The 13,794-nt window shown below is 45.4% G+C and overlaps 1 protein-coding gene across 4 annotated transcripts in view; it reads right to left on the reverse strand.

The window, feature by feature from the left end:
- The window catches only part of veph1 (ventricular zone expressed PH domain-containing 1), a 451,519-nt gene that overhangs the window by 395,589 nt on the left and 42,136 nt on the right, over positions 1–13,794 (reverse strand). For all 4 annotated transcript variants that reach the window (XM_070883555.1, XM_070883557.1, XM_070883556.1 and 1 more), the window contains one exon: positions 2,956–3,130. In XM_070883555.1, the coding sequence (XP_070739656.1) occupies positions 2,956–3,130 (175 nt within the window). The remainder of the gene's footprint in view (positions 1–2,955; positions 3,131–13,794) is intronic.

Below are 13,794 nucleotides of genomic sequence, written 5' to 3' on the forward strand. Positions count from 1 at the left end.
CTCAGAATCGAGAAAGACTTGCTTCCACTCTTAAAATGAGTCGTTTGGTGGCTGAACAGTCCAATATGAGAACCACAGTCCCTGTCACAGGTGGGACAGATAGTCATTGAGGGAAAGGGTGGGTGGGACAGGTTTGTCATAATTAGTTTAAAGCTCTGTCTGCAGCCCTAGTGATTCGATTCACCAGGACACTAGCCCCAGCATGGTTCAAGTGGAGTCCGTCTCGACAGAACAGCTCCCTCTTACCCTAGTACTCCTGCCAGTGCCCCTGGAACCATAACCCATTTCTCCCACACCAGTCTTTGAGCCATGAGTTTAGCTCTCTGATCTTATTTAACACATGTAAATTTGCTCATGGCTCGGGTAGTAATCCAGCGATTATTACCTTTATGGTTCTGCTTTTTAATGTGGCCCCTAGCTGCTCATAATCCCTTAGCAGTACCTTCTTATCTGTCATTTCGAGGTCGTTGGTACCCATGTGGACCATGACAGCTGGATCTACCCCCTCCCACTCCAAATTCCTCTCCAGCCCGGAGGAGATGTCCTTAACCTTGGCACCGGGCAGGCAACATAGTCTTCGGGACTCACGCTCACGGCTGCAGAGAACTGTATCTATCCCCATAATTATATTGTCCCCTACTACGACTACAACATTTCATTTTACTCCCCCCGCTTGAATGGCCTCCCATACCACAGTGCTGTGGTCAGTTTGCTCATCCTCCCTGCAGTCTCTTCTCTCATCCACACAGGGAGTAAGAGCCTCGAACCTGTTGGACAAGAGCAAGGGCCAAGGCTCCTCCATCATTACCTCCTGGATCCCCATACCTTGCTCACTCGTAGTCAAACCCTCCTGTCCTTGACCGCTAGCCAAATCTGAGTTACTGGGTGCCTAGGTTACATTCTAGTTGCAAGTGGGGTTTCATAAGATCGTGAAGCACTGAAGATTTCTGGCACCACTCAAATTACTGATTGCTCTGAGAGGATATAATAATTATTCATAAACTTGCTCTTGAGACTGACTCACCAACAAATAAATTCAACTTGTGCATGTCATGTAAATCTAATGAAGATCTTAGTTGACACAAAGACACTGGGCCATATTTTGTTACTGAAATAATGCTGAGGCTAACAGCACTCACCATTATTTACTTGGAAATCGGACAGCAATTTCCAACAACCGCACATACCCAGTTAAACACAGAAATCAACAAGTTGCTGTCCGAGATGGCCTGCTCCTCCAAAAGCTGTGCGATAACAGTATCTCACTGAGAGACTCACCATTCAAATACATTGAACAGTATGAAGTTGCTGTACTTACCTCATAGATATGGACTAAATTTACCAGCAAATGTTAGGGCGGGTCCATTCCAGTGTAAGTATCCTTTTAACTGCGTGATAAATCTTAGCTCCTGTCAAACAACCTCTCTGGCACTGAAAATTACATTTTACAAGTGTGGAGTCTCATTCCTTCAGGTTTTCAATTATTGTTGGAGATTTTTTTTAAGTAAAAAAAAAAGTTTTTTTTACTTTTTCTTTGTCTCTTTTATCTCTCTCTCTTAATCCAATCTTTCTTTCCATCTCATTATTTCGCTTTCTGATCTGACATTGAATTCAATATTCTAACTGTCACTTCCTGGTTCAGACTCTGCACTGCTCATTAACAATTCTTCAATTTGATTGGTTAAGGAGCTACACAGTTGCTTTCCCTATTCACACAGGTTCCAGATGGCCTGCAGAGCATGCTGCACTTTTTCAATAGTTGGCTGACCAGAGACTTCCAGTGCAAAAACCCATAGAAAGTCTATGGGCAAGTGTAAGTGTAACAAATGGCTAGCGCTGTTATTTTGCCGATGATCATAAAATCTGGCCCATTGGTTTATCAATACAGGTAGCTTAGGACCAAATACTTTCAAGCTTTGTTAGAGCATAGGACACAACATAAACAGTTCAACACTGTTCCTTATTGAATGCAATTTTCTAAAACTGCTATACCTCTGCAGTACTAAACATAATCCAAAGATACTGAGAAATCTCTATATATTTATCCAATGTCGAATGCATAGTCTAATAGAAACATAGACATAGAAACATAGAAAATAGGTGCAGGAGTAGGCCATTCGGCCCTTCCAGCCTGCACCGCCATTCAATGAGTTCATGGCTGAACATGCAACTTCAGTACCCCATTCCTGCTTTCTCACCATACCCCTTGATCCCCCTAGTAATAAGGACTTCATCTAACTCCTTTTTGAATATATTTAGTGAATTGGCCTCAACAACTTTCTGTGGTAGAGAATTCCACAGGTTCTCCACTCTCTGGGTGAAGAAGTTTCTCCTCATCTCAGTCCTAAATGGCTTACCCCTTATCCTTCGACTGTGACCCCTGGTTCTGGACTTCCCCAACATTGGGAACATTCTTCCTGCATCTAACCTGTCTAAACCCATCAGAATTTTAAATGTTTCTATGAGGTCCCCTCTCATTCTTCTGAACTCCAGTGAATACAAGCCCAGTTGATCCAGTCTTTCTTGATAGATCAGTCCCGCCATCCCGGGAATCAGTCTGGTAAAATGATAAACTGAAGAAATAACTTTCATTTAAATAGCACCGTTCACATTCTCAGGATGTCCCAAAGTGCTCGCAGCCAATTAATTATTTTTGAAATCTAGCCACTGTTGTTATGTAGGCAAACACAGCAGCCAACTTTCACACAGTAAGGTCCCACGAACAGCAAGGAGATAAATGACTAGTTAATCTGTTTTGGTGGCGTTGGTTGAGGGATAAATGTTGCCTGGACAGGAAGAATAGGTCTCGGTTTAACACCTCATCTGAAAGCCAACACTCCTGCAGTACTGCACTGAAGTGTCAGTCTAGATTCTATGCTCAAATCCTGAAGTGGAGCTTGAACTCACCACTTTGACTCAGAAGAAATTCCAGTAGCACATGTTATTTTATCTTACCTTGAAGAATACTGTTTACAATCGTTGCTGTGTGTTTTGCAAGGATTTCTGGTTTGCCAATAGCTGCAAGTGATAGGTAGCTAGACATGTTCCGGCAGAGTTCTTTGTTGCCCATCTGCAGAAACTTTACTGCTACTGGAACAGCAAGCGCCATTATAGCTGGATTACTGTAATTCTGCTGAAACAAACAAAAGAACAGTGAGTGGGAAATGGTACAATGATTACAATTTATAATTTAAATATTTTACAGGTTAGAAAACAAGGTGATGAGATATACTTCGTAAATGTCTCATCAAACAGTAGAAATTGGAATTTGGGAACCAGATAATATCTATATTTCATAAAATGGTACACTTCATTATACTGCATCATTTCTACTAGGTTGAACAATTTAAATCAGCCATTTTGGATTACCTTAAACCAACTTATTTATAAATACTAAATTGTGTGAACGAAACAGAGTTTTCATACATTTAGTAAGGGCAAAAATTAGTTTCTTATAATAGGAATGCAAGCCAAAAAAACTATCTAAAATATTAAACATTTTTATGACGTCCTCTTTCATTACAACCTTATAGAAATGCACCCGCTTCCAAGAACGTCACAGAACTTCGATCATTTTTGGGTTTTTTGATCCATTATGGGAAGTTCCTATCAAATTTGGTGATGGTGTTACATCCACTGAATGTGCTGTTGAAAAAACAAGTCTATTGGAAGTGGTCAGAAGAATGTGATGCAACATTCAAGGAGTGTAAAAGCCCAGCATAGAGTACCATGTTAGTTCGCTATGACATATCTAAGGAGATCAAGCTAGCATGTGACACTTCTCCATATGGAGTTGGGGCAGTGATCTCTCATATATTACATAATGGGGAGGAGAGACCAATCGCTTTTGCTTCAATCACTCGGTGCCAGTGTACGTAATTATGCGCATATCGAAAGGGAAGCTTTGGCATTAATTTTTGGGGTCAAGAAGTTTACCATCATTATGGTAATCCTCCATCCAAAGTCCCATTTTCCAACCTTAGCTGCAGCCCAAATGCAGAGATGGGTTTTAATTTTGTCAGCATATACATATGACATTAAGTACAAACAATCAGGTGATCACAGTAATGCTGATGGTATGTCTAGATTGCCATTCCCATCACAAGTTACACCTGATAGGGAAGAGGTGTTCTATTTTTCATACATTGATGAACTGCCAGTCACAACTGAAGAGATTGGTAGAGCAACCAAACGTGACCCAGTTATGTCAAAGATATTTGATTACGTCGCAAATAGCTGGCCAAACCAGGTAAGAGAGCATGATATTCATCCATACTTCGTTCGTAAGAATGAATTATCAGTGGATAAAGATTATATCATGTGGGGTGAAAAAGTGGTTATACCAAATAAATTCAAGTCCAAATTATTAGGAGATCTACATGACCAGCACCTGGGAATGTGCTTGACCAAGAGTTTTGCACGCAGTTACTTATGGTGGCCAGGTCTAGATAAAGATATAGGGCTAGACTTTCCACTATGATCGCTATCGCCCAAAATTGGGTGTGATATTTCCAGCCTTAGTGCTTTTTTTATTTTTCAGGATCGCTGGAATATCGCCCATTTAAAAAACCGCTATTTTCGCCTTTTTAATTTGGGTGATAGCCTTAGCGATGTGAAATGGGCCTTAGCGATGTATTCAGTCGTGCAAGGCTGGCATCCATATCTACGGCTGTTCTGCGCATGCGCGTTTATTTTTTGGGCAAGAACTTTTCCTGTGATTCGGGAGGTCAGGGGTCATCTGCGCATGCTAAGAAGACTGAAAAAGAGGAAGTTGGAAAGAAGTGTGTGCAATATATAAAATGTCAAACGAAGAATCTACTGATAGTATGCAGCAGTAGCTTTCAGGGAGAAGGAGAGTGAAAGCGTTCTCTGATGAGGCTAATGAGGCCTTGGAGTGAAGTGGAAAATCAGTGGGGCCAATTAACCTGGGGTGGGCGTGGGAAACCTCCACTCCGCATTTATCAAAAAATATGGGGCGATATCGCTGCCCTGGTCTCATCGGTGGCCCACGATAGGCGTGAGGCAGACCAGTGCTGCAAGTAGTGGAACAGTCAGTCTCATTGCATCGGCAAGAGTAATTATTCAATTATTACATTTTAAATTGTACTGATGCACTGACTCATTAATTAGAATATATATCTGCCAGATTGAAATTAAGCTGTGTAATCTTGGGTAGCTTCTCTGCAAAGATTCGGATTGGGTTTGGAACCTGCGCCCTTTAAGTCTAATTTTGCTGAGATGCCTTACATTTAATCAACAGTATTAAGTATTATTTAAAGGCTTTGATCGAAAATTGTGGCCAAAGGAATAATTGGAAACACAGACCACAAACATTCGGCATTTCTACCACTTTAGTTTAGGAGAAGTCTTGTGTGCTATGAGCAAGTCTTTAACTTGGGCACCATTCTCCTTTTTGGTTAGGTTGGTGGATGGGGGCACGACTGAGCACTGAGGGATCTGGTCAGCTTTACCCAGACTGTGTGTGAGTCTCTCCGGCTGCTGTCACTCACACGGAGATCTCCAAGCACAGCCCATGGACATGGTGCCCCCTCCCATTACAGTCCTGTCATTGCCGAGCTCACCAACGGTCCCGATTCCCCCCCCCCCACCCCGGGGTACCTCCATCGATTCAAATAAACCACCTACCTCCCCTCAGGTGCCGAATGGCACGGCCCGTGGATGGGGCCTTTCCTGGAGATTGTAAGCGAGATGTTTGGTGTCAAGCATTAGTTCATAAACACGAACTTATTAAATATTTTCACTGAACATAAATGTTATAACCATGCATCCTATGGATACAAACCGTATTAGCATATAACGTTAACGTTAATGATGAATAGCATGTGGGGTGACTAATTGTGGATTACAATATCTGTTATGTTTCCGTAATAGTACCTAGTCAATTAGCTTATGCCATGCTCTTGTCAGGTTTGCAGAGGAAGATATCTAAGAATCATGCAAAGCAGTGGCGGACCGGAGGAGGGCCTTCTGAGCTGCACCCTCTCACCGATCCAGAGGAACGTGCAGCAGCATTAGTGGACACCCATAATTGTTCTGCTGGTAGTGCAGATCCCGTTGTTGCACCACGTGAGTAATGTGTAAAGCAGTGGTAAATTAAAGTAATTTAATGGCATTTGATTATAATATATGAATGATGTAATGTTATGCATGCAGTTTAGGTACTCTTCTGTACTCTCATGTTAATCATATGTAACGGCTCTCGTTCATCATATGTAACGGCTCTCGTTCATGTTTATTGCAGTAGTATTGCTCCTCGTACATATACCTGCACAGCGCAAGCATTCTCATATCTCCCCTTCTCTTCGAATAACCTCAATTATGTTTTCCAACTCACCAGACACAATGGGAGACCCCTGCAGCAACACCTGTACCGCTGCAGGTCGCGATCACCACGAGTGATGAACAGCAAAGTGAGGAGAAGGACGAAACCGAGCCTGATGTCTCATCTCTGGTACCTGCGGCCACGTCATCCTCAATGGATGAAATAGCGGGGCCAAGCAGCTTGCAGCAGGCCACTCTAAGTCGTCCAGTGCCCACGCCGACTCCGTGGAGGTTGAGTCGGCAAGGTAGGCACATTCTGCGACGGGCAGATGTCAATGAGGACATGGTGTCACTGTCGAGGGAGAGTGTCGACATAGGTCAAGAGCTCCTCCAGGCGCTTGGTGGGTTGACCGGCAACATTGCACACTGTGTGAGAAAAACGTAGGGCATGGAGCAGATAGTTACGGCAATGGGGCGAACGATCGACTCTGTCGATGCCTTGCGGCACGCGATAGTTTCGGAATACGGCACTGCACCCCAAGGTGCCGTACCAACATGACAGATGCAAGACAGGAGGAAGAACTTCCTTCTGACTCGGAAGAAGTTTCTTCGCAAATGTCTTCTCCTCCATCCAGTGAGGTCATTCTGCTGATGTCACCATCCCCCACCCCCACAGCAGCCCGTGGGAAATGGAGGGTTACAAAAAGGGGGGTCAAGTAACAGTAGGGAAGCGTGGCCGCATGTTAGGAGGCGAGGGGGGAGGCCGTATATTATTGTGTTTATTAAAAATTAATTGTTGAATGTTGACTGTTGGGGATGGTGGGAGGGTGGTGTTGTTATACTGTTGTGTTAAAAATTGTGTTCACTGTTGGGGGTTTGGGGGGGCGGGGTTATATATATGTTTGTTAAAAAAATTTTTTAAGTATCTGTTAAATTATTTAAAAAATGTATTTAAGTTTACAATTATTGTGAAGTGTCTTCTAATAACGTAAGGTAAATCATCAATACAAGGGTTGCAAACAATGGCCATGGCCAGGCAAGGATGAAACGTAAAGCAACTGTAACTGTCACCAATGTAACTTCATGCAAAGCGTTCATTTATGAGCTGCTGACGCAGGAGTTTTGCAGCTGTGTAACGACCATGGGGCTTTTTCAATGGTATGTGGGGGGGGGGGCGTGGTGGGGGCATGTGTTCATCACCACGCACGCTGATTATTCTCTCCCCGAGGTTCTCGTCCTCCTCCTTCACCTCCCCTCTCTCCTGAGGTGGACCGGCAGTCCCATCTGGCAATTGTTGTCCTCTCCTGATAGCTGCTCAGGGTGGTATTGTAGGTTGCCACCTGAGTGGTCCAGACATTGTAGCGCTTCTCGGCTTCTGTCTGAAGCTTACGCAGTGAGGTCATGAGCCAGCTGGCAAGGCCATATCCTTTATCCCCCAGCATCCAACCATGACCTTGTGGCTGCCTCTGACAGGTCGACACAGTGCTCTCACGCAAGATGTGTGCATCATGGATACACCCTGGAAAATTTGCATTTACTGTCATGATTATTTGCTTGTGATCAACAACAAGCTGAACATTCAGGGAGTGGAATCCCTTTTGGTTCCGAAACACTTCTGCATCCTGTAAAGGTGCTCACAAGGCGACGTGCATACAGTCTATTGCTCCATGCACCTTGGGAAAGTTTGCTATTCTTGCCCAAAGCCCTTTCACTCTGTGCCTCACTGGTCATACGGAAGTTTATAAAGTCCATTCTGCGTGCGTAGAGGGCTTCAGTCACCTGTCGAATGCAGCAATGTGTGGCGTGCTGAATGATACCGTAAATGTCACCAGCTGAGGCCTGAAAGGAGCCCGATGCGTGGAAGGAAAGTGCTGCAGTAACCTAAACCTCAATGGGTAGTGTGGTCCTGATGGTGCTGGTAGGCTGTAGATCTCCCTTAATTAGCTGGCATATCTCACTGATGAACTCCTTTCGGCATTGCAGCTTTCTAACGCACGTATTGTCGAACAAGTCCAGGTATGATTACTTATCCCTGTAAATGCATTGGGTGTAATGTCTCCTCCTCATGAACAGTCTGCCACCTCTTTGATTGGGCACATAATGCTCTTCAATAAACCTTCTCCCATCTCTATTCAGCAGCATGTGATTAGTGATCAATACTGGTTGAGAAATTACAGACCACCTCACTATAAACCACTATAAATGCCCTTCATGTCTCTTTTTAATTTGTCCTCAACAAATACAAATATGATTAGATGATTGGCAAGAGTCAAAAACGCCCCTAAAATTACTCACAAATTGCTTCTCCTGACAGGCAGCCTTTTATTAAAAATCCTCCGAGTTACAAAATGGTGTCCATAGTGCAGAGTTACGGTCAGGTGATTGCAGCTTTTCTTCAGCATCATTTTGGGCCAGCGATTATTTGGGCGAATTATGGGTGAAATGCTGAAAGTAGCGCTCGGCAATCATCTGGGCGATAATCGGGCACTAGTTTCCATTATAACCAGTATTCTCAGCCTTGGACGAGGATGATGTCATATTTTTTTAAAAAAATAGGCCGGGTGATGCAGCTCATTTCTGTATGCTGAAAGTTGCGCCGGTGATAAATGGGCTATAATCGGGTGCTAGTTTCCATTTTTCAACAAAAATGGGCGATAGCCTGAATCACAACGCTTATATGGGCGATGATGTGCCAAAAGTGTTGCCCATAGAGTACATCATTAGTCAGTGTACAACATGTCAATCGGTAAGCAAGAAACCACCATCAGTATCATTACAGCCATGGCAAAGGTTACACATAGATTTTGCTGAGCTAGAAGGACAACAATTGTTCGTTGTGATTGATAGCCATTCAAAGTGGGTAGAAGTGTTTCCAATGCGAAAAACAACAAGTAAAACACCGGAGCATTTGCGAAGATTATTTTCTTCATTCGGCCTCCCAGAAGAAATTGTTTCTGATAATGGGCCACAATTTTGTTCAGAAGAATTTGCACAGTTCACAAGCAAAAATGGTGTGAAACATACTAAGGTTCCACCGTACCACCCTGCTTCAAATGTTGCAGCAAAGTGCACAGTACAAGTTGTAAAACGTGCCCTCATCAAACAAATGTTGGATCCAAATCCAAAGAAACAACGGCGTAGGTTACAAATCAGGCGTAGGGAATGGGGGAGGTTTAAAGGGAAGTTTACAAACATTAAACACTTCAGTTTTACAAATAAAGAGCCATCATCAATAATAAATAATAAATAATAAATACATCAATAAATCAACCAATAAATCAATGGAGAAGGGGGAGGGATGGGGGAGGGATGGGGGAGGGAGGGATGGGGGAGGGATGGGGGAGGGATGGGGGAGGGGACGGGGGAGGGGACGGGGGAGGGGACGGGGGGGAGGAGGAGAAGGGGACGGGGGGGGAGGAGGAGAAGGGGACGGGGGGGGAGGAGGAGAAGGGGACGGGGGGGGAGGAGGAGAAGGGGACGGGGGGGGAGGAGGAGAAGGGGACGGGGGGAGGAGGAGAAGGGGAAGGGGAGGAGGAGAAGGGGAAGGGGGAGGAGGGGAGAGAAGGGGGGAGGAGGCGAGAGAAGGGGGGAAAGGAGAAGGGGGGGAAAGGAGAAGGGGGGGAAAGGAGAAGGGGGGGAAGGAGAAGGGGGGGGAAGGAGAAGAGGGGGGGGAAAGGAGAAGGGGGCGGAACGAGAAGGGGGGGAAGGAGACTGAACGGGCCGGGCCCAAGACTTTGGGCAGGGCCTGTCCCCAGCACCAGATTTACAGGTAGGTGGCGTTGGGTCGGGTCAGGTCGAGGGTCCGGGGTCCGGAGCGCGGGTCGGGTCGGGGGGGCGGAGGGAGGTCGGGTCGGGTCCGACCCGGGGGGGGCGGGTGGGGATGGGCAGTCGGGAGCACGGGTCGGGTCGGGGGGGAGGAGGAAGGGAGCGCGGTTCTGGTGGGGGGGCAGGGGGAGGGAGGTAGCGCGGGCCGGGTTGGCTCGGTTCGGGTCAGGAGGAGGGTGGCATAGGGAGGTCGGGTTGGGTTGGTTCATGCCGGGGGCGGGGGAAGGGAGGTCAGGTTGGGTCGGGTCCGGGTGTGGGGGGGGGGTCAGGAGCGCAGGTCGGGTCGGGGGGGGGGGGGGAGAGAGGTGGTGGGAGGGAGGACGGTTCGGTTTGGGTCGCGGGGAGGGGGGGCGGGAGGGAGGGAGAGGGGGTTCGGGTCGCGGGGGGGGAGGGAGGGAGGGAGGGAGAGAGGGTTCGGGTCGCGGGGGCGGGGGGGAGGGAGGGAGGGAGGGAGAGGGAGGTCAGGTCGGGTGGGTGGGTGGGGGGGCAGAGGGGAAGCGGGAGTCGGGTCCAGTCCGGTCCGGGGGCAGGGGGGCGGAAGCAGGAGTCAAGTCGGGTTTGGAGGAAGCAGGAGCTGGGCGTGGGAGGCAGCCTTATTCACGCAGCCCCAGTGAGGCCATTCGGCCAGGGCTAGGGGCTGCGTGCTTCGGGCCCCTCCCACACAGTTTCGGGCGCCTGGAGCTACTGCACATGTGCACCCACTGTAGCGCGCATGTGCAGAGGTCCCGGCACTGTTTTCAGCGCAGGGACCCAGCTCCGCCCCCCACAGCTCGTACTGCGCCGCGCCCGGCTCCAGAGGACCAGCAGGGAGCCGGAGAATCTGTAAGTTTTTTTTAGGCGCACTTTGTGTCGTGAAAAACGGGCGTCCAGGTCGGGGCTGCGCCGTGCTAGGCACGGCCCGAAACTTGGGCCCTATGTTGCAACAGTACTCAGGCCCCCTAGCGGACCTTCTTTTCTAATTACTCAAAATTTCATTAACTTTGCTATCAATTTCCACCCATCTCTCACCTTCATTATCTCTGACTTCTTTCTTCTGTTCTCTATATCTGGTGATGCATTTTCCACAGACATTTGACTCTCACAACCACCTGAAATATGCTTCCTCCCTCACCTCACCCCCCTCTCCAAAAAAAAACAATCTCCAGTTTCTCTGTCTGTCGCATCTAAAACAACAAATTAATTCTGGTCAGGAAGCTCTTCACATGAAGAATGATGAATGCTTGGGATCAACTTTCAAGAAGGGGAGTGGAGTGAAGTATTGACCTACTTCAAATCTATAGTGGGCTTGAACCCACAACATTCTGACTCAGAGGCTAGAATGTAACCAAATGAGGCAAGCTGACATCTGGTTCAGGAAGATGATGAAAGGATAGAGAGAGCATGGGTTTAAGGTGGGTGGCTCTAGTTAAAGAGTTAGCCCCAGAACAGCCTCCTCCTGTACCAAAAGCTTAAAGTCTAAAATTCAGGTTTTGAATGCCCCTTCTCAGTCAAGCTTCAGATATTGATAAGAAACTATGCTCTTGCTTAATGGTTCTATAAAACAGATGGTCCTGCTTGGGGAAGCGAAGACTTCTGAAAAGCTGCTGGAATAAACACTTGCTATTTTATTTACATGTATTTTTACACAAGATTAAGCCAAAAAATTCCTTTTCTAGACTCTCAACTTTCACAAGTTCTATTCCTCATCCTTCTATATTCAATACAGTTATCAAATTGATCATATCGTGGGATATCTAATCTTTCAAATTTTCTACAAGTCATATTGCATGAATAGAGAAATTGAATTTACCGATGTATTAACTGATAAATATTTTTCCTATGCATTTCCACTAATTTAGCCAGGGTCAACTTTAGGATCGTGCTGCAGTTTGCAAGATGGCAGCATATCTTCATGTTCATTTCCTTTGTGCAGGATTATGCTTTACTTCCTGACCATGATTTTTTTCATACCTCAGTTTGCCAAGGAACTTATCCAATTACTATATCAAGGATAGAAAGTTTGACAAAGGAAAACATCTTCAGTGAAAACATTTTTTGACAGCGAGCATACCATGTTATACAAGTAAATCGCATTCACACGAAAGCTATAAGTGGTGGGGACTTTACTACAGAGAGAGACCAGATAAATACTTGCCCATTGTCTTCTGTAGAAGCAGAGCTACTCTCTCCTTTATTTCCTTAACTGTAATACGTATATATATATGACCCTCTTTTCAGTGACAGATTACAAAGTAGTAAGCCATGAGCAACATCACCTTTCATACCGGGTTTGGATTGAAAGTTGAGAGAAATAGAGAGTTAATGTTTCAGATCGATGACCTTTCACCAGTTCTGACAAAAGGTCACGATCTGAAACATTAACGCTGTTTCTCTTTCCACAGATGCTGCCTGGCCTGCTGAGTAACTCCAGCCTTCTCTGTTTTTGTTTCAGATTTCCAGCATCCACAATATAATGCTTTTGGATTTACAGTGCTTCATCGAATGACTGTGCTTGTTTTCAAAAAGTGTGTTTTTCGTTTACGACAGGTAAACCTGCACACTTTCAGCTACAATGGCCCCTATTTTCCACAATTAAGATTTCTGGCGCCCACGTATGATAACGTACGTTTTTTTCCTCCACCTGTTAGCGCGGAAAAAAGACCCGGCACTTTCCAAAAAGTAAGTTATTTTCAGTGCCGCGCTACCCGAGGCCAATTCTGGGGGACAGAGCTTGTAGTGTGCGCTGAAAAATCACTGCGCATGCGCTGCAAAAAAATAATCACTCAGTGCACGTGCCTGGAGTTTGTTGTTCAGTCTGGCATGGAGGACCTTCGGCCAGGGATTGCAGCGGGCCAGCGCCGATTTCACTAAATTAAGGTAGGCTTTTTTAAAACGGGCTCAAAGGTCTCTGTGCAGTATTTTTTTTTCTTAAATCGGTGCTGGGGAAAATGGCCTAAATGACCAGAAACGGCGCGGAATCACTTTACAATGTAGACCAGCGCCAAAATTTCTGGCGCTAAAAACTCTTGACACTGATAGTCGGCGCCAGTGCCAAAACATTGGGAAAAAGTTTAACTGACCCACTACGCCAAAAAAACGGTGCCCAATGATGGCGAAATTGGGGGCTTGAGTCTCTATTAGGTGAACAGTATCTTGACATCCATGCTGTTGATCTTAAAATTATTTGCAAACTAAATATACATAATTGACTAACTTCAGAGTATGTTTGAGGTGTAAAGCATCAACACAATGCCATTAGTAATAAAGGAACAGATTGAAGTACACAGTGTACCATTCTAAAATTGGTATGTTGCTGAAAGATCGACATTAATTCATTGGATCTAGTTTACAATTCAGTCTGGAACATTTTTAAATTCTGAATATAGAGCGAATTCTGTATTACTTTATAGTCCTAATAAAATGCTGTAAAAGTATTGATCATATGACAAAAAACCTTCAAAAGATATGAAAAAGATACTAAAACAGCATAAAGTTCTGGCTCCACTCAAGATCTTAATTTCTTTGTTTTCAAATGCCAATGAACCTTTTTGTATTTCTTGCATTTTCTTTCAAATTTCCAGTACTCTCTCTCATGGCTAGAAATGTCATCATGCAGTGCCTATTTTGTGGATGCTGCGTGGGCACCCATGGCCCCTAAATGGCGGGTGGGAAATGTGCGGGCATTTCTGGCCGAAAGTCCACCTTCTG

Source organism: Pristiophorus japonicus, chromosome 6 (genome assembly GCF_044704955.1).
Source record: "Pristiophorus japonicus isolate sPriJap1 chromosome 6, sPriJap1.hap1, whole genome shotgun sequence".
Classification (NCBI taxonomy): Eukaryota; Metazoa; Chordata; class Chondrichthyes; family Pristiophoridae; genus Pristiophorus; species Pristiophorus japonicus.